Below are 26,426 nucleotides of genomic sequence, written 5' to 3' on the forward strand. Positions count from 1 at the left end.
ATTTTGAAGAATGTTAGCAACAAAGCAGTTTCGATTCACATTGACTTCCATTCCATTGCAAAATATACTATGGAAACCAGTTGGAAACAAAACTGGTTGGTTACAATATTCTTAAAAAATATATTATTTTAAGTTCCACAAAAAAAAGAAAGTCATACAGGTTTAAAATGTCAAATATGCACTAACCCAGCTGTTGGGTTACATTTATTAAATACATTTTTAACCCAAAGTTGTGCTGAAACAACCCATCATTGACAGCATTTTTGTTTTGGGGTGAACTACTGTATCATTTTAACTCTCAAAAAGCTACAAAAGCTGTCACTGGGAACTTTATATATATATATATATATATATATATATATATATATATATATATATATATATATATATATATATATATATATATATATATAAATATAAATTCAGTTACAAGGGAATTGAATCTAGTTGTGTAAGTGAGTGGTTTGCTTCCAACAGCACTATCAGTTCCTCAAGAAATGTTCCTGTCATTATATTTGGAAATGTTCATGTATGATCACATGTCGGGTATGAATTGACTTTGAAAGCACACCAGATGGCAGTGTAATACAAACACAGAGATAAAAATTCAGAGTATTTATTTATTCTTATCTTAGTTTATAACTTTATCTTATTTTTCTTTATTTCATTTTGCTTGTTTATTTACTAAGACCACTGATGACAAACATTTAGTATAGAGTAACGGTTCACATCAAGGTCTGTAACTGATATGAGCTTATGAGTCTCTCAGAAGCACACTAATTCAAGTCCTATGACATTATCAGGGGTGCAAAGTGCTTGAGTAGGCTAATTATTTAATAATAATTAAAAGAGTGTACCCCATAACACTTATTTGAGTTGAGTAACGTTTTTTTTTCTTCATTAACACAAAAATCCAAGCTTTTGATAAGATATTTAAAAATGTAATTAAACATTGCTCTAATTTTCCTTACAGTAGGCTATAATATCACTTTTCTTACTCCTTTGGGCATATATGTGAATTGCTGCGTGTAGACGCCTGTTTACGTTTATCTTTCAGAATCAGATATGAAGTACATATGAAGTACATATTTTATTCCGTTTCACTTCGATGTGGTGTCAGTTGTCTTCGGAAGTGTTGTGAAGGGTTAACAGAAGTTCATTACATCACCGGCTAAACACAATAAGAACGGCCATCTTTACCCTCTGTTACAACTGCCACTCCAGAAAAGAAAGAAAACAAATGTCCTGTCGGGATTTTGTTGAATTCTTGATGTGTCATCAATGGGAACACATTAAATTCTGAAGCCAAAAACACGGTAAGATATTTATCCAGTTTTATTATCTATAAAATATATCATAACTGCCGAGCAAGTGAATGACACTCCAGTCATTGCAATACATTGAAAGTGACACTTTATATATTAAATATATGCGTGGTAATTCAAAAAATAATGAGTCATAAATGTAACTCTTATGTAACAATCTGTTATATGGATGTTTTTTCTGATATATTTGCTGTTAGAACAGTGTCACTTTAGAGTAATTTTAGGGAATATTTAGAAGCACTATTACATTGGTAATAGTAGCGTTAGTTCACTGTTATAGAAAGTTCAAGTGACGTCATCATTTTATTAATGTGCGAATATGTAGGCTATATGTATTTATGTATGTAATATGAATAATATGGGTTTTCTGGTCATATTATTGTAAACTTATTGTATGAATATTAAATAAAAAATTTAAATGAAATCCTAATGTTCATTCTACGTACATTTACATATAAATAATATAGCCTACGTCTAAATGTTAATTTTAAATCTCCTCTCATCTCATCTCATGCCTATCGTGAAATATACAAGTTGAATATTTTATATTTCTACAAGCTCTTTAAATGTAACTGATTCGATCACTCTTAACTTTCTTGTTACATTAATTATACATTTTAAATGGGCTATAAATAATTACAATTTTATTTGTGTCAGTATTAAAGCACAGAGTTAAATATTTATATTAACTGAATTTGATGTTTTCTTATATTTCCACTATTCCCATTTTACATTTGAGAGTAACAGAGCCTCCCCCAACCCCCATTAAACCTCTACATTTACACTTGAATTAAATTTTGATTGATCGCATGGGTATCTTACACTGGTTTCCATACATGTACAACGCAAACATTCAAGGATAATTCTAACAAAATAAATGTGCAAGTTATTTTAGATAAATGCATTTGTGTGTGTTGCTCCAATTCAATAGGTGTGAGGTCACAGAGTGCATTTTGAGTCGAGGATTTGTTACCATAAACAAGTGAAGCAGTCTTGATAGTTCATTAAAATGTTGTTAAGCATGCACACACTCATGGCTTTATGGGTGTGTCTGCAAGGCAGCATTGTTGAGTGTTCCCATGCAGCGACCTTTAGCTTCAGTGTGATTTGTGTGGAGGTGTGGTGCCTGAAGCACTCCCAGTGTTTACTGCCACAGGCCTGAATAATTATTCTCTACTGCAGGTAGAAAGAGTTTCAATAAGCCGGCTTTATGCCTAAATATAGTCTCAACCATAAGCCACCCTTTCTTGTAGTATTGAATACATTCATATTCACTAAATTCAGTTTGTCCTTTAGACCAACAATGTCTCTGTCCACTTACAGTATGCACTGTTATTGTGTTTCTGTTTATTTGCCATCATTGTAGTCAAGAAGAGCATGACAACCATCCAGGACTGGATGAACCAGCTTGTTATTACTGATATTTATTTAAGCTTGTCATATTAATGGAAATATGTCAGGCAAACCAGACAGAGTTGTCAAAAATAGTGAATGTGTGTTATGATTTAAGAATAATATTTGCAAGCAGCTCTTAAACGGCAGAACCACGTGTTTTAATTGTTTATCCATGCCATTTAGCCTGCATTGCATCAAATGGCAACTTATTTTCACAGCTTCTCTATTCACGTTTTTTGGATTTTATCTAATGATACTGATCAAATATTATAATCTGAACAACATAGTCTTAATATATTAATATAGCTCATGCTATGGACGTTGACTTGAAAAATAAAGCATTCTTTATTGATGACAGGCTGACTCTTTCCCACCGCAGGTGTCAGTTCACCAAAGTGTATTTCACATACATAAGTCTTTCCTCAAACATTGTGCACTGAAAAGATGAATGGTGAGGACTGTTCCCTGTCTGTGAATCGATTTAAAGGAATTCTGACTTTGTGTAAAATTACGACCCGTGTTTTGATACTACCTTCCATCATTTGGTCAATGTCCACATGTCTACAGTTAAGACAGGATCTTTAGACTGCAGCTGTGCTCAAACAGGAACTTGAAAGCTGTAGGTCCTGGTATTTATAGTAGTTGTAAGCATGAGGTGTCCCTGGTGGTCTGGACATTGTTTTCTTAGTCTGCCGCGTCGCCTGTTTGACTTCAAGTTTGCGGCCTCAAAGTTGTTATCGTTAAATGTTATCATCGGGTAAATGTTATTTGGTGCATTTGAACTAGTTTGGAAAGTTAAAAGTTCACAAACAAGAATGAGGTCATTGCTTTTGTAGATATCACTGTTCCTGGCTTTTTTTAGTTCATATTTCAAACGGATGCCTGATGGAAAGAGAATTGGGGCAAATAACTGTTCTGCACTCTCTGATCACATGACACAATCACATTCCGCTGAGATGTCATGTGATGCGACCTCACAGGCTTTGATGCTGATGAACCAGATTCATATCCATGCTCAGGTGTCCTTAGATCAAAAGCCTTCGACATAATTAGTAAGTCAGCACTGCCAACCAAAATTTAAGCCTCTCAAATGGTCAAAGAACTTGTGTGGGATGCGTTCTGATAAAGTTGCATGAAATGACTTGCTGGGTTGCACAGGTATTCCTGTTGTCTTTGAACCACCATATATTACAGAATGGAAAAGTGTGGTTAGCATGTATCGTTACATTTTTAAAAATATTTTCTGCTAAATCAAAACCATGTGGTGAAACCTAATGCAGACGCATGCAGGGGGCAAACAACAGAAAACAGAAAATGGTGTCATAAAAGTACCCTCAATTTTCTTAAATTATTAGATGTTTTTATTGCACGACAGGGTTCAGGTTGGAAATTGTTATGTGGTTTGGTTATACTACATGGAATTTTACAATCATGTAATTTAAACCTTTGATGAAAATGTAAATCTTATAATAATGTGGTAAAATATGAAAATGAAATATAAAGATGTTTGTTTTCACAACCACATGAAAACCAGCATGAATACACAGAGTAGGCACATGGATTTTAAAAAGATTTGTCTCATTATTTATCTTGAACACTATTTTGTTATTGACCCAGCTGTCATTGTTCCAGTTTGTCTTTGAGTAGGAGCCATAGCATGATGTCTGGTCTTGATATGTTTGTTTACCCAAAAAGAACACTATGAAACCACTTATTTCATCACTCTGGCCATTTTACAATATGATCAACAAGCTTATGTCATTGTTTGCCACATTGCTGCTTGATGAAAGTGGTCAGCTATCATAAATCAGACTGCCAAACATCTGCTGTTCTTTCAGGTTTGTGGTAATGTAAGGTCACAGTGAAACCTGAAACTAATTGGGTTGAATGATGAGAAATAGATCCTGAGAAGTAACTGTATGGTCACGTTGTAACCAGAGAGTCAGCTTTTAAAACGAATTACAGTAAATCCTTGATGAGCATTACTTTTGGTGCATTGATTTAAATTCAGGCTAATAGACCGCATCAGTTAAAAGCAGGATATTTTCTGGTTTATTGATCCCTCGCTACTGACTCGCTGTGCTGGGCCAATGGCATGAGGGGAAGTGGGAGCCTTGTGTGCCGTGTCCAGGGACAGCCTCTTGGGAATCAGCTGGCTTTCTGGGAAATTAAAATGTGGGATCATTTTTGGGAATGGTGAAGGAATTTCACCCTTCTCTTTCCTTTCCTCACTCGAGCGGGTCTCACAGTGTTTTCTTTGTGCTGACTCCTGATGCCTGCGTTCTCCACGCGCACATGCGTTGGAGGGGTTTCTTTTTTATTTCTGATGCTTATTCTGGCTGGTCTCGCAGCTATTTTTAGCAGCACAGCTGACCCCTTCCATTTTACTGTGATTGAGTCATTCAGTGTTTGTGTGAAGAGAAGTTCTCAGTGTGTAATAATGCAGTAATATGGCCATAATGTGTCCCGCCAAACTCCACTTGGATTGGTGTTTGGACTTTACAGAACAACTGTTAACTATTTTAAATAAACACAACTGAGAATCACACCTATTTTTTCCATTCAAAATAACAAACTCCATTAAGAGACTTCAGGCTGACTTCAGACTTCAATACTACTTAGTTTTTGCCCGGATTTGAGTCCAGACTAGTTGCTGAAAGTAAGAGCTAGTTTAAAGATTTGGGGCTGACAGATTTCACAGAAAATTGTGTAGCTTATGGTGGACTCATGTTTTTGTTTTTCTCTTCATGTTCATACTTTAGTTTTATCCAGAGATATCATATCAGAGAATATTTTGAGCTTGTTTGAGAACACATATTGTTTTCATTTGCAACAGGCCACATGTTCTATGTGACTTTGCTGTGTTTGGGAAAACCTGAATGTTAAGTTTTTCTCTGAAATCATTTACAAAACGTGTCATGTTTATGATGTCTAGGGCCACATTTACTGACAGCTCACACCAGCGCAAACCCTGACAGATTTTATCCAAGACATGCAGTGAAAAATTAGCAATAAAAAGGCACGGAGACCATTATATTTGTGGCTGCATATACAGTTGTTAGAGTTTCTCTTTCAGATGCAAAATTAATGGGAAAAGAAGATTTAAATAAATCATACAGTAGGTATTTCTAAGCTTTGCATCTGTCAGTTAACTGGCATTTAATTTTGCATCATTATTTTAATCACGTTTTAAGCCATTTTGTGCTTGACATGGCTGTGATAGTTGCTCATTTGTGCTAGTCATTATGGAAATGAGCTGCATCTTTGTCCTTTAATTTGCACATTGTCAGTAGATGACCAACAGAACTTTCCACTCCCATCGCAATCCCTTTTTTTCCATTCTTTAAATTACGAAATGAATGCTTTATTAAGTCTATTACAATGTGTGATCTATATGAGTTCTAGTTTAACCACACTGTCCCTCCATAAGGAGACTAAAGTTGTTTACACTGAGTTCTCAGTCATGCACGTCTTCACTTCCTATTCTAGGTGGAGTGAAAATGCATCCCAATGCAAAAAATCCAGTGAACCGACCATTGAGTTTACTCAATGACACACTGCGGTTCAATGATGTCCCCATTTGGCATGAGTTTTCTCTTCAAAGTCAGACATGTAATACTGTTTGAGGTTTCGAAACTGTGCTAGACTAAGATGAATTGTCATAGTGTCACTGAGAGGGGCTTACTGCTGATCCTTATCGAGAAAACAGCCGGAAAGTCTTTAAACTCAGCTGAATAAGATTGAGAGCGGGGAATCGGAGTAGGCAAGAAAGCCAACCAAGGCTTAGTCAAGTCATCGGGGCTTGTATATCTGGAAGAGTTAAGACATTCATCAAACTGTTGTTTTTAATTTGCACAAGATAACAAGATCACAGTGTTCACTGAGTCACTTCGTTTCTCTGCTTTCCATTGTAAGTGGTTGGGAACTCAACAAGTATGAGTCCTCAAGTACACATATTTAGGATTCTTTTATACATTCATTAAAGAATTCAAAAGTAATAGATGGAAGATTAAACTGGTGTATATTTCTGCAAGGGTTTTTTTTTTTTTTTTTTAGTAATACTAAGTGTGATTAATTTTCAAACATACAGATACAAACATACAGTTTTTGTTTGGATACTGCATTTTAAGTTTAGACGTGTGGCTTCTGATAGTGTGAGAAAAAAACAATTGCAAAATATCAGATGTGCAACAGAGAGCAACACAGCTGAATGTTTGTCTTGTTGTTCTTTAATGAATATTAATGCTCTTGTTTGCGGAGGTGGTGTTTGAGGCTAGACTCTCAGATTGTTTTCCATATCTCTTGATGGCCTCTTCTGTGGAGTGGCACCCATCCATAAATATCCGTCATCCTATTGTTTAGCAATTAATCAGCGCAGAAGTAGATTAGCATTTCCACAGCAACTGCATTGATAAGATGCAAACCACCCTTCCCTTGTCCCCTTTTTCACATGCTGTTTTGCAACCAGATGAGGTGCAAGGTTTCTGCTTTCACCTATGGAAAACTACCATAAAACTGCTACTGGGAAGATTTATGTAGCTTGAACTGGTTGTTCTGTTTCATCTAATGACAGAATTTGATTTCTGTTTCAGAGGCATCATGACCTAGTAATCTTCATAAGGAGCACTGCAGCACAAATCATCCTTCTCCTTTGGCAGGTAAATCATATTCAGGTACTGATTAGAGTTAAAGTTATATATATATATATATATATATATATATATATATATATATATATATATATATATATATATATATATATTAGTATGCATGTGTATGTGTGTGTATATAATGCTTGCGTGTGTGTATGTGAATTATATATATATATATATATATACTGTATATATATGTGTATGTGTGTGTGTGTGTGTATATATATATATATATATATATATATATATATATATATATATATATATATATATATATATATATATATATATTAATTATTATTATTATTAATATTTTTTTATATGATTATTGAAGGATAGAAACTAGATAACAAGGTTTTATGGTAGGCAAAAAAGTAATATGCCAAATGTTATTTTACTGAGGTTATCTTTTCTACGCTCTACCACTAAAGTGCTCCACATCACGTCAGCATTGTATTAATGTCACAAGAGCTTCTTATTTATGGCGGCTATTCTAGAAACTAGACTTCTCTAGATAACCCTACAGTGGGTGGAGGATGTTTTGAACATTTGTGCCAAGTCAACACCAACCTGTAATCACTCATTGGCTGTTGTGAGACTCGTGGCTTCAGAACAAAAGCATGTACCCATAGGGATGTAAGGCAAGAGACTTGAGGCTATCCAGACAGACTCAGTCAGGGTAGAATAAGCAGATACCGCAGTTTTGCCAAACTCCACTATGTCTTCAGCTTGGCATGGTTGGACAGAACAGCCGAGTGCAGGATTAGTCTTAGACAGCTATGCATTTTTTTAAAAGCATTTTTTTAAAAACTGAAATATTCCCAGACCCAGAAACACATTGCAACTGAAATATTCCCAGACCCAGAAACACATGAAGGTGAGTAATTAATGACAGAATTTTTTTTTTTTTTTGTCAACTATCCCTTTATTAATATATATCTAGAGTTGCTGGAGTCATTATTTTATAACCTTGTATTCTTGACTTGGAAATGCTAGAAATAATTTAATTGAGAAATATCAGTTCAGCATACCAGTATTGGTATGTTTTATTTTTATTTATTTTTTTTTAATAGACGAAAATTGTAAACATGAATCTTAACCACAGGGCAGGTCAGTGTACATTTAGTTATGGCCATTTAACTTGGTTAAATGACTAGTATCCATCACTAGACTATATAACTTTTAGCATAACTACATACATACATGTATTTCTAATATGTTGATCATAAATTTGCGTTGTGACATGTTTTGAATTCTGTGTGTCTTGTACTTTGTGGAGCCCTGTGGTCCTTTAAAATGTTTGTTTGGTAAATCTCCATGTCTGAACCATGAAATGTGGTTACATATATTTTCCAGCGCAGTACATTGCAAAATTAGATTAAGCAGATATTATAGACAAAGTTGTCCTAAGTGTACCAAGATGTAAAGCATATGTCAGAATAACACATTAAACAGCTGGGCCAGACGTGCTGCCTGGATATACTCCCAGATAACTTGTCTTGGATTAGAGTATGACTTATACAACTTGCACTTTTAAACATCAGCGTAAGGATTTAAGAGCTTTCTTTATAGGTTAACTGGGAGGACCGTAATTCTTATTTGATTAAATACATTGGAGAGGATAGTTGAAGGTTGGGTTTGGCTGGTCAGATTTCGATCAAGCTATTCAAGGAAGCTCTGTGAAATAAGAGTGTTTCTTAAGTTTATTATCAGCAGTTTACAACAAAACATAGCAGTGTGATACAAATGGATACATTAACCTTTGAGCTGCATTTCTGGCCCATTTAAAGTTTATTCACAATCAACCACATACAAGTAAATTAGTTTTGCCACCACACCCCAACAACAACGTTCAGCTCCATTAGGGCTTTCTAATGTTTATACGGGCTGCTAAACGCTTGAAAGCCTTTTCTCTCTCACTTTCTCTCTCTCTCTCTCTCTCTCTCTCTCTCACTCTCTGGCAGACTGTAGTTCGAGATTCCCACTAGTCGTCTGTACTGTTGTGGTAGTTTCCAGGGAGAGACCTTTGCCTCTCCCCCCCAGGAGATATGGAGCCCCAGGAGAGTCTGGGAGTGGAGGGCGACTCGGGTGTGCTGGGGGTGCTGGTGCCGAGCCCACGGAGTGAAGCGGTGACCCATGACCTGGAGGAATTGTCTCTGCAGCCCACTCAGAACCTTCCACCCATTAAAGAGCGCAAGAATGGTGAGTGAGCCCATTTAATCAGGCCCTTGGGCCATAACTCTGCTCCCAAGCTCCTATTTCCTCCTCATCCATTAAACTACCGCCCAGATTTGACACTGAGAAAATAAGGCCTGCCAAAAGGTTGAGAAATTTGTTTGCGGTAAGACGTGGGGAATTACACAGGAATTGCATACGAATGCCAACATGTAATCATGTCTTAAGTGCTCCCTTTAACCCTTTCCAAAGTGTTCTTGGCTCACGTTAGGGTGCACAACTGCTAAACGAATGTGGTAGATTTTGCGTCAAATATGATTGCCGAAATCTCAGATATAGAGGATTCTTAGGCTTGCAGTCATGTTTTGGTTTTTGTTTGGCTATAACTCAAAGGAGCAGTTGATCATTCAAAAATAATCTTTATTTTACTCTTTATACACCTTCATTATGTTCCAAAGCTCTATGATTTTCTTTTTTCTTTGTGGAACACAAAAGATGGATTTTTGTAGAATATCTTGGGCCACTTGGAGTAAAGAAAAGAAATGTAAAGAAAAGTACATTTCTGGACAATACTAATAAGCTGGTTATTTTCATACTATGGCTGATAACATATAAATGGCAGACGTTAGAATTCGTAACTTTTTTGTCTAGTGATGCACAATAATTTTGCAAATCAAAAATAATCATCCAAAACAGAAAGGAAATAATTTGGTTACACATATCTAAAAAAAATCCAATCGTAATGAATGAACACTTCTCAGATGACTTGTTAGACTGTGTCAGTGTCTATTTCATGCACAAAACATGGATGAACTACAACAGGTTAAAAAAGGCAGCAGCATGAATCCAATTGATTGTGACCAAAAAAGATGATAGAATAGCAATATGTACAATTTGTTTAGCTGAAATATCAAAGAGTCAGCTTATTGTTGAAGAACATTACTATGATTGGTTTAATTTATCGCTGAAGAAAATTATACTCTGAACAGCATAAATAGAAGCAAATGTAAATACTAAAACTTTGGATGGGTTAAATGCAGAGCATGAATTCTGAGTAATAATTTAATTATTGACTTAGTTACATGTTCAGCCTAAAGTTAGCATACTTTATTAACTACACGTTATATTATTTAGTCAAGTAGCATATGGATGTCATGTCATAAACATTTGTAATATGAATGACTTTGTATTCAACATGATAACAGTTTAATAAAAATGATGTAAGTTACTAATTATTATGCTTCCATTTCCTTAGTTTCTCAAACAGCAGCAAAAAATGAGCAATGGACATTTAAAGTACATCATCACTGTATTCAGACTAGGGCAAGTTTATGAACTTTAAGACTTTATAATCAGTGAAGCTATCTATACTGTACGATGAATCAATCTCTTATACTTACATCGCACCAACATCTGCACTTTGTTGTTTATAATGAGAGAATTTGCTAGAGATCAGAATTCAGTCAGCGAGCAAGCTCTCAACAAAACTCTGGTGTTTCAGCGATGACTCATCTGACCTTTAATTGGCCATTGCATTCATAAACTCAACAGAATCGCGTGTGATTGGTTATAACGCCAACACCATGAAAACATGTATAAAGACATATGATGGAACAAATAAGCCTTAATATTAATGAGATATAAAAATACTAGTCTGATGATAATAATAATCGTCTTGATATTGTCAAAGGCATCAGCCACAGGCAATATCTCTGACTATCATCGATACACAATACTATCGTCTATGAACAAATCGTTCTTTTGTTATTTTTGGTCAATCCATTTATCAGTTAATAAAACCAATTAATCATGTCCCCATTTATTATTATTATTGCATAGAAAACAGCAACTTTTTGTGCTCCAAGGAATAAGGGCAGTCAAAAGAATTTGTATTGACGTGAAATTGAGTAAACGGTGACAGTTTTTTCATTTTTTTCACATTTGGCTGCTTTGATGTTGACGTCGAATTGTTTGAGTGCTGGTCACTCTGATGGTATTGTCTTTTCCTTCTGTCTGGCTTTCACAATCCTGGCCCTGGTTTCATTCTGGAAATGTTTTACTGTGGTATGAACCCAAATGGCAGTGAACCTTTCCGTACTGCAAGTTGACATCTATCCGACCGCAGAAAGAGTTCATGTCTCACTCCCTACGGACATCCTTGCCCTTGAGAAAGTCAGTGTGTCCTCGGGCTGCTGGATAATTTATTGCAGAAAGGAAAGTAAACACAGACTCCACCAGGCATGCGTGTATTTCAGATCCCACTACATGATTTTCTTCATCTCAAACTGGTTCAGTCAGCAGTTTATCAGACTTGTTGCCTTTAAATAGACATGAAACTGTGTCTCATTTAGACACTTCAATAATTAACACAACTGTAGAATTAGCCTGTTTATTTGCCGACCCTCATGCCTGGAGTTATTTTAAATCCAGTGCTGGTTACAACTCTTGTAAGATATATCTTGTCAAATATCTTGTAAGATATTTTGACAAAATGCAAGCAACATTGCAAATTCAGTTAGTGTTTCCAATTTCTATGATGTGCATAAAAGTCATGCCAAGGATCTCTTGGTTTTTAGTGCAAGAGGTTTTTAATAATATATTTATTTGAAAATAATTAGATTGGGGTTGATGTGGTGTCTTTTTTACTTGTTTAATTGTATATACTATATTATATTTTGTATCAAAGATTTGTGGTTATGGCCAAGGTGCTCTACTTTGATCACTAGATACATAGATACTGTTATATATATATATATATATATATATATATATATATATATATATATATATATATATATATATATATATATATATATATACTGTGTGTGTGTGTGTGTGTGTGTGTGTGTGTGTGTGTGTGTGTGTGGTTGTGTTTATTTGGAGTATTTTTTTAATTGCACAATGCACATTTCTTAAAATTATCACTGTTAATAAGGATCGCATGATCTCTCTTTATAACATCAGTCTTTAAATATAAGATATTTAAAGTTTTCCATGAAGTATACTTGCAGTAGTTCCACTTTAGCACAATCAAATATACTTGAGTACATCTATAGTTGGACCTGTGCACTATATATACCTCCGCACAATTAAAGTGCATTAGGCACAAAATTTGTTGTTCCAATTTTGCAGACTTTAAAAAATTGCGGGGTATTTTTCCTATGAACATAAATATGTAAGTGTAATTGTAGTATACTTGGCACAAAATACAATATTTTAGGAGTTTTGAGTAGGGTAGAAATATGAACAGGGAAAAGATGTAAGCAAATCTTTGAAGAGTGGTGGGTGAAGGGACGGGTGGCTTTTAAACCACATGCCGATCGACCACTGTTATGAATTTTGGGGGGCACCACCCTCAGTTTCATATGTTTACCACCCTGGTACAAGGTGTACTTAATGAGAACATAATGTGCAACACACCACCTCATAACATTCAGCATAAGATGATAAACTTGAAAGAGACTCTTAGTAAATCCTAATACAAGGCATCGTTTCTGCTTTTTATCAGCTTCGACACAGCTACTAAGTGAATGAGTTTTAGTCAGTGTCATTTATCAGAATAGCTGCACCAATAAATAAATACCTTTTTAAAGGAACACTATTTTCTCATTATTTTCTCTTAATTGATTCCTGCTCGCTGCTGCCTAAAGATAATATGAACTCATAGAGGGTTTGTTGCACTGGGCAGAATCAGCATGATCTGTTGTTCCTGTTCAGGCTGGAGGGCAGACGTACCCATCCTTCCTCTTTTCAACTTTACGTCACCACTGTTTACAAATTCCCCTACTGAAACATTTACGACTATGTTCCCACAGGTTATCTTGACGCCTACGCCTTATAATACTATATTAATATATTAGACTTAGTATTGTCTCGCTACAACTGTGTGGAAATGGACTGTTTTCACACGAATGTTGATCTGTTGGACCGGTTTGTTCACATGAGACTCCATTGGATGGGTTGTTGCTAAACATTTTTTATGGGTAGTACACGCTATTTGTCACAATGTCTTCCAACAACAGTCTTCTCCAAATTGATTTATTGTAGTTTTAGGTTTGATACGTTTAGTGAGTTCACGCCGTAAAATAATTTTGTAGAAGTTAAGCTTTAAATGATTCCTTTAAACACAAACTCCAAAGCATATGGATGTTTTTGCTTTTTTTTTACATTATTATTTAGTTATTTAGTATTTCATTTTTTGAGTGTCCTCTTAAGGGTTATATTTTTCAGATAGTGTGCCAAGCTGATAATAATATAACTTGCTTTGGGGTCACACAGTTAAAACATGTCAAATACAATAAGCGATAAATGAACATTATTAAGGGGATTAAAAATCAAGACCCTTGTGTTCTGATCCACTCTGTTTTTGAAAATAGGAATGCATCGTATGTAAACACTTTTTAAGTCTGATCTGGGTCAGGTGACCTGAAACTGGTTTAATTATTTAGGGTTGCTTTAGGACCATTTAATTGTTCGGGCAACCCACCCTTTAAATGTAGTTTTGCACATCCCTAGACTAAACCATACAGGTCTACATTCCCTATTCCCTTCCCCCGGGACGTTCCTGTTCCATTGTGTTTAATCATTTTGGCTGATTCAGATAGGCTTTGTTTAAATATTTTCTTTCCCTCTGTGCAATATTTCTCTAACTACTATGAAAGAAATATCCCTGGATGTAGATAAGAAATCTAATGGCATTTTTGCTAGAAACATAGTGCCTTATCAGAAAGGCAGGTTGCTGAAATAAAAATGAGAGTCATCTGTAAACCCTGAATATGACTGGTCTATGTCAACACTAAAGTGACAGAGACAAATAGAAAAATCCCTGGGGTGCTGCTTGGTTGTTTTTGTCGTTTTTGTTCCATGACAAAATGATTGCAAGACTAAATTAATTTACTCTCTGCTAAAACTGAAGTAGCTTTCAATGGAAATATGGGAAGTTGGTACTTGTATATATTTACATTGGCTTCCTCTTTATTGTTTAAGATTAAGTTAGCATTTAAACTATTGTATTTACCCAGTGTTCAGTGCTGTTGAGGGTTAACAGCTGCAGCTCTGTAGTCCCGCCTCTCCTGTCAGTCAGAGCCAGAGCCGAGGCTGAAGCACTGCAGAGAGCGCTGACTCTCGCGGAGAACTACACACCCACAAACACTCAAGCGGTCTAGAGACAGAGCTGGTGAAGGTGCTTGTCAGGAACGGTCTGGAATCGAGCAATACGCTGGGGAATTTCCTGCTAGATCTCGCCGTCTCGTCCTCATTTCTCGCAGCAATCCATGGGACTCCAGACACGGCAACTCTCCGGTCCGTCTCTCAGCTCCATGGCCTGCCTTGAAGTGGAGACCTTGAGTGTCTGCAGGGGTAAATGCAAGTAGTTTGAAATCTTTTTCAAATTCCATGTCAGCATGAATTAAAATGGGGAAGCTGATGCTAAACATGAGTGAAAGACACTAGGGAAACCGAGTATAGCTCATGGCAGCTGGTAATTATCACTGGAACACATGTTGAGAAGATCTGGAGTGGATATAAATTGTTGTCATATCAAATGAGCTTAACAGCATTAACAATGTCATGAAAAAAGTGACTAAAGGTTTGGTTATGGTGAGGGGGGTTGTTGTTGTTTTTCATCTGTCTGATGATTTTTTTTGTATTAGCATCTAGGTTTTCATTCAAACTTACACCCAAACATTGCCTCGCCATTCAGCCAATCATTAAGCCAGCTAGCCGTGCCTGTACAAGAAGTTTATCTGCTTCTAATGCCTTATGGGAGTAACACCTCTTTACACGTTTCTTAACAAGAAGACTTTGAAATGCATGACGAGATCTCTGCAGCCTTCACTGTTTTTAATATACGGTTCCACTTGTGAGAGGTTCAAGTGAGTTATTGGTCATTGGGATGGTTCCCATCAGTGAACCATAAACCAAATGATATATTCATTTATCAGATCTCAAACCTGAGCCAACATGCAGTCTCTGCTGTCCTCTAGAGCTCCGCAAGCACTCATGAAGATACAGTCATCTGTCGAGCTGCTGAAATATTTTTTGCAACAGTAATGTCAACACAGTCCAGGTCAGTGTCAGAGTGTTTTTAAACAGCCTAAGTTAAGTCAGACTCAATAGCCATGACACAGCCCATTCATTTAATTTACGATAGTAACATCTGGTTGCTTTAAGGTGCGGTCAAATTGGCTACATTTTGGGGGGCAAAAAAGGTCCATTGTCTATAGTCTATGAAGCACAGCTCACACAGAAGTCACTTTCAAAACTAAGCAACAATCTGTTGGGCAAATCGGTCAATTTGATTAACTTGAACCTGAAACTTGTTGTGACATTTGTTTGGGAAAACTTTTGATGTTTCACGTGGATTCCTATTGAAATTACTGGATTTTGCTCCCCCCAAAAATTGATTGTGACATCAACTGTAGGCTTGGTTTTGGATTTAAATTGAATCTTGAGAGGGTTTTAGAAAAGTGAGACATACAAGGATCTAAGCTGTCTTTTGTTTATTGTACAGATTGAGAGAGGGGCCCGGAGCCACATAAAGGTCAGTCAGGGTTCAGCAGAGAACATCAGAAATGACATCATCTCAACAAACACTGGGATGATGACTGCAGGCATGTCATGTACCGGCATAATGAAGTGAAGATGATTATGGTATTACGCTTCTATCAAGCTTCATTCGACACATTTTGAAAGAGCTACTTGGTGGAGGCATGGAACTTGATTTGGAATGGATAACCACTTTAATATTTAAACCCACCAGAGGACCTGGCACAGATAATAATGGAAAACATGATTCGGGACGGAGTGTTCCAAACTGTTGGCGGTGGGGTTTAAAAGAGGCACTCTGGTCCCCCCCCCCCCCCTCAGTCTGTCCACTCTTTATTCAGCTGCGATACAGAATGTATGTGTGCCCCCCCCCCCCCAACCCCCAATGCCATATTCAATCTCTTCTGTTTCCCAGGCCTTGTTCTCACAACGGCGGGGTTTATTTTAGCAGGGGTGAGTCAGACAGAGTGGTCTCTCTCCCGGGACTTTAGCAGAACTGGGTGTGCTAGGCCTCATTCTGTAGCCAATCAGATTGGCTCAGTGCTCCCAGTGCCGATGATGAGTGGAAGCGGGGGTCTGCTGGGCATGTTCCACCCTCCACTGTCCCATTTGTCATTATCAACTGCCATCCTCCTCTTTAAATGTTTTGCAGAGGAGTGGTGTTATTCTCTTGAACCAACATGCCTACGCTTGTATGTTTTGATAGACCCAGCCATCTAGTTGGATGGTGTAATTGCATTCAGGGTGTATGTAGTAGGCTGTGCACATCAACCCACATTTCACCCCTTTACTCAGGAATCCACTGTCTTTTTAATGTTCTTGCTTGTTAATGCACCAGTGCCTCCTCATCCAAAGCATAACACCTTGCATCTTGCTTTTTGCGGGCAGCAAATCCAAAGCCAAGGCTTCAGATGACATCACTGCGAGAAGTTGATAGGACTATTGCAGTGTTTATTATTTTGTGCTTTGGACACCGTTCTGTTGTTGGTCTCTCTTATAAACAGATTCTGTTGTATGTTTGCTTTGAGGTCAAAACTGTTGAGATTTTGTACTGTACTGAATTTTGGGTTGACCCTTAACCCTGCAACATTTTGAATGAAAAGGAAAATGTGGTGGATTATTTAAGTTCTGAAATAATTTAACACAAACTGAGCAATACTATCAACTATTCACTATTTAAATTATGCATGCCTATTCAAATTTTGAGTTCCACATTTACTACAATGGTGTTGAAATTTAATTCTTTGAGAATAAATAAACCATATCACATATTAGGATTTGGCCTTTTTGGGGGGACTGGGTACTTATTTATTTATTTGTTTAGTTGGTTGGTTGGTTGTTGTTGTTATTGTCACCCTTTTACATGGGGGTTAGAGCCCTGAAACTATGAACCTGAGGTGGAAATATTGTTCAAGTTCAGTACTATCATTTTGGTATCATTGAGATACCATTGTAGAATGTAATAATATTTGTAATTAGTTTTTTTATTTTGTATTCACTTTAGTTTGTTAAAGTTTTAACTGTTGTTTTTGTGATATTTTTGTTTAAAAAAAAAAAAGGTCTATATAGGTTTTTTTTGTCATTTTTATTCCAGTTTTAGTTATTCAAGTACATCAATGCCTGGTTTAACTGACAGGTCTTAGACTAAAACAGGGTTAGACCATAGTTTAATTAGGATATTTAAGTAATTTTTTTTATGAATGTGCCTTAGAAAAAAAACATTACTGGTGTGCATTTTGAGACAAAACAAAGGCACTGATATATTTCAAGATAATATATTTCAGTTGAAACAGACTTAGATTTTAGTCTTGGATTAGGTTTTAGCCTTTTTTGTGAAACCGGAGGCAAGTTAAACTAAATGAAAATAAGAAATCTTGGCAACTAGCTGAAATAAAATATTTTTTATTTTATTTTTTATTCTTTTAGTTAATTATAATATCCCTATTTTGTATTTTTTATTCTTTTTCTTAATCATTTTGCTGAACGCTGTATGAAGAATCTTGACCACCTAATGCTTGATTAGGTCAAGGCTTATTTTGGGCTGTATTTAGTGCCATCTCAGAAAGCATTAAAAGTTGAAACTCACCAAAGTTCCATTTTTCTGTTTTTGCTTCCTCCACAGTGCTTCAGTTGAGACTCCAGCAGAGGCGCACACGCGAGCAGCTCGCAGACCAGGGCATCATGCCACGTCAGTATGCATGCTTCATTGAAACATAATGCTCAAACTATTAAAGTTTAGACATTTACATAAAAGTTCAGCCTACGTGCAGTGGACTTTCATGAAGTAATCCTTTGAGACCAAAACAATATATTATTCAAATGATCTACTTCCTTGTTATTTCAACTCCTAATCCAGCATCATTAACAAAGTGCCGCTCACATTATCACCTAAGCTCTGAACACAAACTGACCGTATTCTTTATAAAGTTGAACACATTTTCCTTCAGCCACATTTTATTTTTATTTTTTTATTTTGACGGCGGGGGGACTTGTATGTAAGGAGAGCGCGGTTCTAATAAAAGAAAGTGTCTGTTGAGGATACAAACTGATAAGGCAGGAGAGATAGAACAATGGTGTGGCTGACATCTGCCTGAAACAGTGGGAGCTGTCCTGCTTTCTCAGTGCTTGTATGTATAGGGCCCCTAACGTCATAGTCCAAGCTCCAAGAGTAACAAGAGTAAGTGACTGGGCCTGCACTTATGCTCAGCAAGTTCTGTGGTTTCCTTCCAGGCTTTAGTCAATGCTTAATAACCTCAAAGACCAATTCTTGCATTCTTTAATCATATTTAAGTCAGGATTATAACTTTCCGGTGTTGTTGTTAGTGCAGCAGACTGCTTAAGACGCCACATTTGGTTAGTGATATATGACTAATCAGGGTAAGCAAAAGATGCCTTTGCTAATCATACCACAACGACTGTCAGGCGCTCATATCCTGTTGACCATGGATGCAGATGACAGTTCAACACCCACTCAAATATGCCTAGCAGAAATGTTTTTACCAATTGTTTTCGTCTTCCAGTAAAAAAAAAAAAAAAAAAAAAAAAAATATATATATATATATATATATATATATATATATATATATATATAATATATATATATAAAAATTTATATATTTTTTTTATTTATTTACTCAAAGGAAAATTACATAAAATTATTATCCTTGTTTTCAGGGAATTAATTGTATTTTTCTTTACCCATTGGCAGATTGACTTTATGACTTTATGCATAAATTTAACAAAATAGTTTTAGTTTATAAATTGTCAAGCACACATTCTCTAAAGTGGATCAAAATGCTGACTTTCTAGCTCAGCTTCAGTAGAAAAGACAATCTTAGGTTTTGCTTTAGGGTATAAGTGCATGAACTTTGCTTTAAGCAGAAGTTCTTTAGCACACAGCAGTTAAACACAGCAAATTGTTTAAAAATAGCTTTGTGCCACATAGACGTGATGTTTTATATAATGTCATTTGACTTCTTGTTTTAAATGAAGGCATTGAATAAATTTTTCTTTCCAGCGCTGAAAACACCTGGAGCTTTTCACGGACAAGTCAGAAGTCTGGAGAGGGCAAGGGTAAGAATCAAACATTCCTACACTTTGAATTATCTATTGCATTATCTAGTGAACTGGCCTTTAAAGGGGTCATATAATGTGATTTCACTTCCTTTCTCTTTGGAGTGTTACAAGCTCTTGGTGCATAAAGAAGATCTATAAAGTTGCAAAGACAAAAGTCACAAATCCAAGAGATATTCTTTATTAAAGTTAAGACTCATCCACACCCCACTAAAACGGCTCATTAAAACACACCCCCACATCTCTACATCACTATGTGGGAAGATTTGCATAACAGCGCCCAGATGTTCACGCAAAGAAAGAAGGCGTACCTTTTATTCTCGTTGTAGTATTCTTGTTGCTACCACCGCCATGTCATTTATCCACAGTATACTTTGCACTGTGGATCGCCGGATCGGCTTTCACTGTGGACGAAGCGGAGTCCAGCCCGGGGTCGTCACATGTGTTTGCCACAAGCCCAACGAACGCTCCTTCGTAGAAACTGCTGGTTGAACTGTTCTCAAGCTACCCGCCTCTGCTCACTTGACGCTTCCAGTGTGTGACGCCGTTTCATTGAGAAAGCGAAACTACTTTGTTTGGCCTTCCAGAAGAAGACACAACTAGTAATCATGTTTATAATAGGATTTATGTTTATGTCTCGTCGTTCCGGCCAGACAGAGCATCACAATATGTTAAGGGCCGTAACATTTCAGTCACATGCGTGAGGTATTCGGCAAATCACAATGCACTGGATAGCTGGCCAATCAGAGCAAACCTCACTTTTCAGACCGATGAGCTTTGTAAAAATGATTGCGAAACAGAGGAGAAACAATAATGTACAGTGGAAAATAATCAGTTTTTTTTTTTGTTTTTTTACCTTAAACCGCATAAACACATTTCATTACACCAAATACACCAAATAATGTTCTTTATAGCAGCATCATATGACCCCTTTAATGTTATGGGAAAATCACAACGGACCATTAAATGGGTTATCATCATTTAATGTGCTAAAGTCATGAGATTGCATAATAAAATACAACAGATTTGATTACATTAATATACTGAATTACTTAAATAATACTGTATACATAACTTTGTTTGTCATCAGCCACTCTGTTTTCTAGAAATTGACATTTGTTGGTTACTAGAGTGCAATGTTGAGATGAACTTTATGCAAATTCTTAATTCATTTACTCAGTTCATATATATTGCATTCTCATCATATACAGACTGAGAATTTCCTCAAGCATAAAATCCGCAGCAGACCTAACCGCGCTGAACTTGTCCGTATGCACATTTTACAAGGTACGCACCTGAACAAAAAGAGCATTGTCAGAGTCTTTTAATTCACTTCCTGGATACTTCATTTGTCATGCATCTATAGTATGGTCTGAAGTTGTTCTCTGTGTTTCAGAAACCCATGCAGAGCCTTCTTTGCAAGCCACTCAGATGAAACTAAAGAGGGCGCGTCTAGCAGATGACCTCAATGAGAAGATTGCACAGAGGCCTGGACCAATGGAACTGGTGGAGAAGAACATTCTGCCTGTGGACATTGGTACAAACAATGAAATATTGTGTTATCTTCATGCTTAATCATCAAATTGACTGGAATTGGCATGGATATGAAATCACTACCACTAATATGTTTTGTTTTGTTTTGGGACACTGCAGTTGGAGAACTGGATGTTTATAACTTCAATGAAGACAGCAGTGAAGCTCTGTCTCCAGAGCAGCCAGCTAGTCACGAGTCTCAAGGCTCTGCTTGTTCTCCTGTAGAAGCCAGACTGCCTGAACCATCCTCTGTTTCGCCTCCGACTGGCTCCAAACTACAGGTCAGCGTCTTAACAGTTCCTAATTTCACATTCAGACGGATAACCAATTCAGGAATATTTAGTTCTAATATTTACAGTTAGCTGATGATAAAAAAAAAAAAAGATCTCATCAAGAATGCTTTCATTAAAGCATCTGAAGTGATAATTCACTGACAAAGCTCTCCAGAAGAGCCAAGTAGTGTCTACGTCTTCGTTTTCTCTGTAAATTATCTAGACATCAGCCTTGTGTTGCTGGTTAGATTTATACATCTCTGTCTGATCTCATTGCCATATGGCTTTCAATCTCTTTTTTTATCTCAGATGTGTCCACCTACAACCCAGAGTTCAGACTTCCTGAACAGAACATCAGCAGAAGATGGTCGAGTAATGACTGCCATTCAGCTGGTCACTGCTGCTACTCCCACAAAGCCTGCACCCACCCTTGTGAAGGTAAACCATATTTCTTAACCACAGTGATGTCATTTCCTGCCAATGTTTATTTTCTCCTCTGAGATCATGGTCAGTTGCTCAAAGTATTACTGGATAATTGCAAAATAGCAACTCCAGCTAAATAACGAAATATACCAAACTGACTATGAAAGATGGAATAAATTAATAATGCTGCATTACAGTAAAAAAAAAAAAGAAAAAACTAAGCTGTTGTCTTTTTTAATAAGTTTGCTTATAATTAGTTATTTGATGCCATAAAAACGGGGTGTGGTGTCATGACTGTGATTGGTTCTGCGGAAGTTTGGGCGGGACTTTGATACTGCGGCTCCACCTCATGATCACTACCGCGCAGACTCTGGCTCTTAATGCACCACAACTGCGGAGACTCTGATACCACTGTGCTGCTTAATATTTCTGTGGAAACTGTGAAAAGAACAGCATTTATCATAAACAACTTTACTTTCACTTTTGATCAATTGAATGCATCCTTGCTGAATTAAAGTATTAATATCTTTAAAACATGCTTGTTTAGAATGACTTGTAAAAGGTACCTTAGGCAAAGTTAGTTTCAGAAGAGCAGCAGATGCAGACTTAGAAATGCTAGCAGCTGTATTCTGTCTTCAATTGGAGGTTAAATGAAACACTCATAATGCGGAGGAGCACAAACTGAAGCTGGGAATAAAAATAAAAAAACCAGGAGTCAGACAATAACTTGTGCATTTATCATAATCCATGCCTTCAAAGCATACTCCGCATATTTACTCCATGACTGAGGGTCACTGCTGACCCGGTGGTGTTTCGGGAACCTGCTTGCTTGCACATAAGCCGGCTTGAAATGGTGTGTTTTTACATCCTGATGACTTTCAACTCCCTTCCTCAGAAGCCAAACCATTTTCATGTGTATCCTGTGACTCAGTATTTAGGAACAATGAGGGTCATGTCCCTCCACGCATCCGGTTTCCTCTTCCTGTGATTTTAGGTAATGTTCATGCAAGTCCCACCTATTCACAGCCATTACAAACTTGCGGTTTTGCCCACAAATCTCTCAGCTCCTGGTTTTTCTCAGAGTGCTGACAACATCTGTTAGCAAGAAAACTGGGCTAGTTGAAACATTATGGGAATGACCTAAAATCACTAAGCAAATAGACTTGTGATATCATGCCAAAGCTTGAGGGTGTTGACTGTGATCTGTAAGTTTGATGTGTGATTTCAGGTTGCACCGTTTGTTCAGTTCTTCTGCCCTTGTTTCCATGCAGCAAAGCCAGCCCAAACAGTCTAGTGACAAGAGTCGAAGCAAGAAGAGTAGAGAACCCAAACCACGAATTAAGAAGCTCAAGTATCACCAGTACATCCCGCCCGACCAGAAGCAGGAACCAAATGAAGCCCCGATGGACTCAGCTTATGCCCGGTTGCTTCAACAACAGCAGCAGTTCCTGCAGCTCCAGATCCTCAGCCAACAGCAACAGCATTACAATTACCAGACCATATTACCAGCACCACTCAAGTATGTCACATTTGACATACAACCCTTAACACTAGCACCTTGTGTCACTATGACCCTGACATAAAAAACATTTTTCACAACCAATTTTGTTGAATAATTCACATAATATGTAATGGGCACATGCTAAACATAATGCTATTTCTCTTTGTGTAATGTCATTTCAGTTGAGTCATTGGTTACGTACCAGTGCAATTGCATATGAATCTGAAATATCAGTTTCAACTGTTGACTCTAAAAGGATTTACTTTGAGCATGGTTGCTTTGCACCAGAAGTATGCAACTCAGAAAAGAATGTGAATGTTGTGTGCTATGAGCGATTGCCTTTAAAAAATGGTTTCACCTATTAATCTTGTCCAACATACCTGTCATCACCCAAGCCGTGGTTACGGCAGTTCCTCACATTATTTCCCATTTTGGCCACAAGATAGACCTCTGCTTCTATTATGTAGAAAGGCTGTTTATTGTGAATGATGAGGGAACAGGAAGTTCCCATTGCATTTAAAATCCCTCGTACACCTCTACAGGCCAGTAGCTGAGAGTCAGAACAGCTGCCCCAAAATCACCCTGAGCACCAGCCCTAGTCTTCCGGCTCCTATTGTAGTATCTCTTCTCAATACGGCTCCTTCGCATCCCAACAACACTGTGACCGGTCGTAAAACCGGGTCTCTGCCTACCAACCTAGATGAGATGAAGGTGGGTGATATGCTCATTTATTTCCTGCTCCTAGAATACATAAGTATGCAGAGCTATAGCTGTTCTTTGGTCCTCTAGGTGGCTGAGCTTAAGATGGAGTTGAAATGGCGTGGACTTCCTGTGTCCGGCACAAAGACAGATCTCATAGAAAGGCTGAAGGCCCACCAGGAGAGCTCTCAATCTGCTACAACAATGGATGCAAACATCTCCAAAGCTCCTCTACAGCCTGACAGCATGAGCACAACTCCTCCCATTTCTCCTGAGCAGTCAGAAGCCTCCAATATCAGTATGGAGGACTGCAGAGATGGTCCCACCAAAGCTGTATGCATGTTGTCTCCAGCCCGTCCACCAGCAGGCACTTCACCCCTCAAACCCACACCTGAAGACATGGACATCAAGGTGTCCGAAAAAGACCAGCGTCTTCATGAAAAGGAGCGTCAGATTGAGGAACTCATGCGTAAGCTGGAGCAGGAGCAGCGGCTGGTGGAGGAGCTGAAGATGCAGCTGGAGGTGGAGAAAAGGAGTCAGCAGGGCGGAGGGCAGCAGCCTGAACCCAATCCATCAGTCCAGGTCAAAGAGGAGTTCGGCACCACCCAGAGCTGCAACTCCAAGCAGAGTCCCCTGCCACAAACTCCAGGTGTGAAACAGGAAGAGCCACATGCCCAGCTTCACCACACTCCAGTCCAGCAGTTCTATATCAACACCCAGCAAGTCCCTCAAGTATTGCATCAGAAGACACAGATCAACATTCAGCCAGCCACACAAATCCTGCTGCCTATCAGCCTGTCCAACAACCCCATCAGCACACAGGTCTCTAAACATTCATAATATGCCAGGTCTATTTACAGTGAAGAAAATGTATCAAATTGAATTTTTTTTAATACTTTTTACAGGCGCAGACCATTCTCCAACCAACATTGCCCAGAATCATCCAAACACCACTTCTGCAAACACAGACGTCCAACAACACAATATTACAACAGCATTCGAGTCAGACGCCATCTCCACCTCAAGTGAGCAGATCACTTCTTTGTGATTTACATCTTGTGAATGATCAAAAGGGTGAACTCTGGAAGACATTAAAGTGGGTTCCTGATCGATGTCTAGAGACAGAGTTATAGAAGTTTAGGGGTGGGCGTTTTTTTATTTGGACCAGTAAGCAACCACTTACACACACAATCTCGCTGAAAAATCACTGCTCGTTCATGCGAGTGACAGTCGTGTAGAGTTATCAAAGATGCGATCTGAGAGAAGTACCGATGCGTCACTGATGCCTGTGAGATTTTTGGCATGCTAAATATTTGGACCTGTCAGCAATTCACACACATTGCAGTGTGACTTTGGTGACTAACTACAGCCAATGAAGAACATCAGCAAGCATCCATTTTCTCCTTCATTTACTTTATTTTTTTATTTTTCACTGCAATTCAGTGTACAGACAACTTGGATTGCAGGCTTTTGTGGGGAAACATTTTGTAGACAAGGCAGAGGTATCGGCGATTCCTACTATTAACAAAGTTGTATAATGTGTGACGCCCGTGGTGTAGTGTGCACACAACAGCAACTTGATGGTACTCCAGACAATTGTGCAGTTTGAAAAGAGCAGCGATCCGACCTCTTTGAAAATCGTGCAGTTGTGAAACCGGCATTAGCGAACAAGAACAGCAATTATGAAATTAAGCAAACGAGGCATTGCGTATGGTTTGTATAAGGTTTTCCTATTATAATGACTAATACATATTACTGCCATCTGCTGGTATGGAGAGTAATTTCCGCTCAAGCAGGCTCAGAAAATATGTGCTAGTTGACTATTGGCTGTAGTCTTTGCAGTGTGTTCAAGCACAACTTTTCGGCCCAGACTGAGGGAAGAATCAGAGCTTGCACTAATTATATAAGCTACTTTAGACATACAAAGTAATTACGATATTCATTATGCACAATTCTAATTTAAAAGACACCACAAATCACAAATATTATTTTTCTTTGCAGTAAAATAAAAACATTAATACAACAATTAACACACCATAAAGTAATACACCATATGATCTGAGTTGTGTTGTTATTCTTGTATATCTTGATCTTTCCTCTCGCTTTTAATGTTCCCGCACTTCATAAATCCAGTTCAGCTCACCATTGTGATGACAAGGCCAAGACGCATTTCTCTCTTATTTGGCACGTAGGTTGAAATGGAAAGCCTTTCTGAGGCGTACAGTGTGTTCTGTGCTTATCTCTGATGTTGCCGTGGCAATAGCGGTTGAGTTCAGGTGATACATTACCCTCTCAACAACATCAAACACAGACCTGAGAGCACAGAGAAAAT

The 26,426-nt window shown here is 37.6% G+C and overlaps 1 protein-coding gene across 5 annotated transcripts in view; it reads left to right on the forward strand.

Moving 5' to 3' along the window:
- The first annotated feature begins 1,176 nt into the window (after window positions 1–1,176).
- The window catches only part of LOC113051757 (MKL/myocardin-like protein 2), a 30,397-nt gene continuing 5,147 nt past the window's right edge, over window positions 1,177–26,426 (forward strand). Inside the window, exons 1-14 of one of the 5 annotated variants that reach the window (XM_026215818.1) lie at window positions 1,177–1,316; window positions 7,313–7,378; window positions 8,198–8,249; window positions 9,337–9,574; window positions 18,216–18,281; window positions 19,611–19,666; window positions 20,878–20,953; window positions 21,063–21,203; window positions 21,320–21,480; window positions 21,781–21,909; window positions 23,166–23,413; window positions 23,938–24,106; window positions 24,185–24,916; window positions 25,000–25,119. In XM_026215818.1, the coding sequence (XP_026071603.1) occupies window positions 9,421–9,574; window positions 18,216–18,281; window positions 19,611–19,666; window positions 20,878–20,953; window positions 21,063–21,203; window positions 21,320–21,480; window positions 21,781–21,909; window positions 23,166–23,413; window positions 23,938–24,106; window positions 24,185–24,916; window positions 25,000–25,119 (2,052 nt within the window). In that variant the 5' untranslated portion in view covers window positions 1,177–1,316; window positions 7,313–7,378; window positions 8,198–8,249; window positions 9,337–9,420. Of the gene's footprint in view, window positions 1,317–7,312; window positions 7,394–8,197; window positions 8,250–9,336; window positions 9,575–14,589; window positions 14,912–18,215; window positions 18,282–19,610; window positions 19,667–20,877; window positions 20,954–21,062; window positions 21,204–21,319; window positions 21,481–21,780; window positions 21,910–23,165; window positions 23,414–23,937; window positions 24,107–24,184; window positions 24,917–24,999; window positions 25,120–26,426 lie in introns of those variants that run through there. The other 4 variants (XM_026215828.1, XM_026215810.1, XM_026215835.1 and 1 more) reach the window with 4 other exon arrangements.

The sequence above is a fragment of the Carassius auratus genome, chromosome 3, assembly GCF_003368295.1.
Source record: "Carassius auratus strain Wakin chromosome 3, ASM336829v1, whole genome shotgun sequence".
NCBI classification, from domain to species: Eukaryota; Metazoa; Chordata; class Actinopteri; order Cypriniformes; family Cyprinidae; genus Carassius; species Carassius auratus.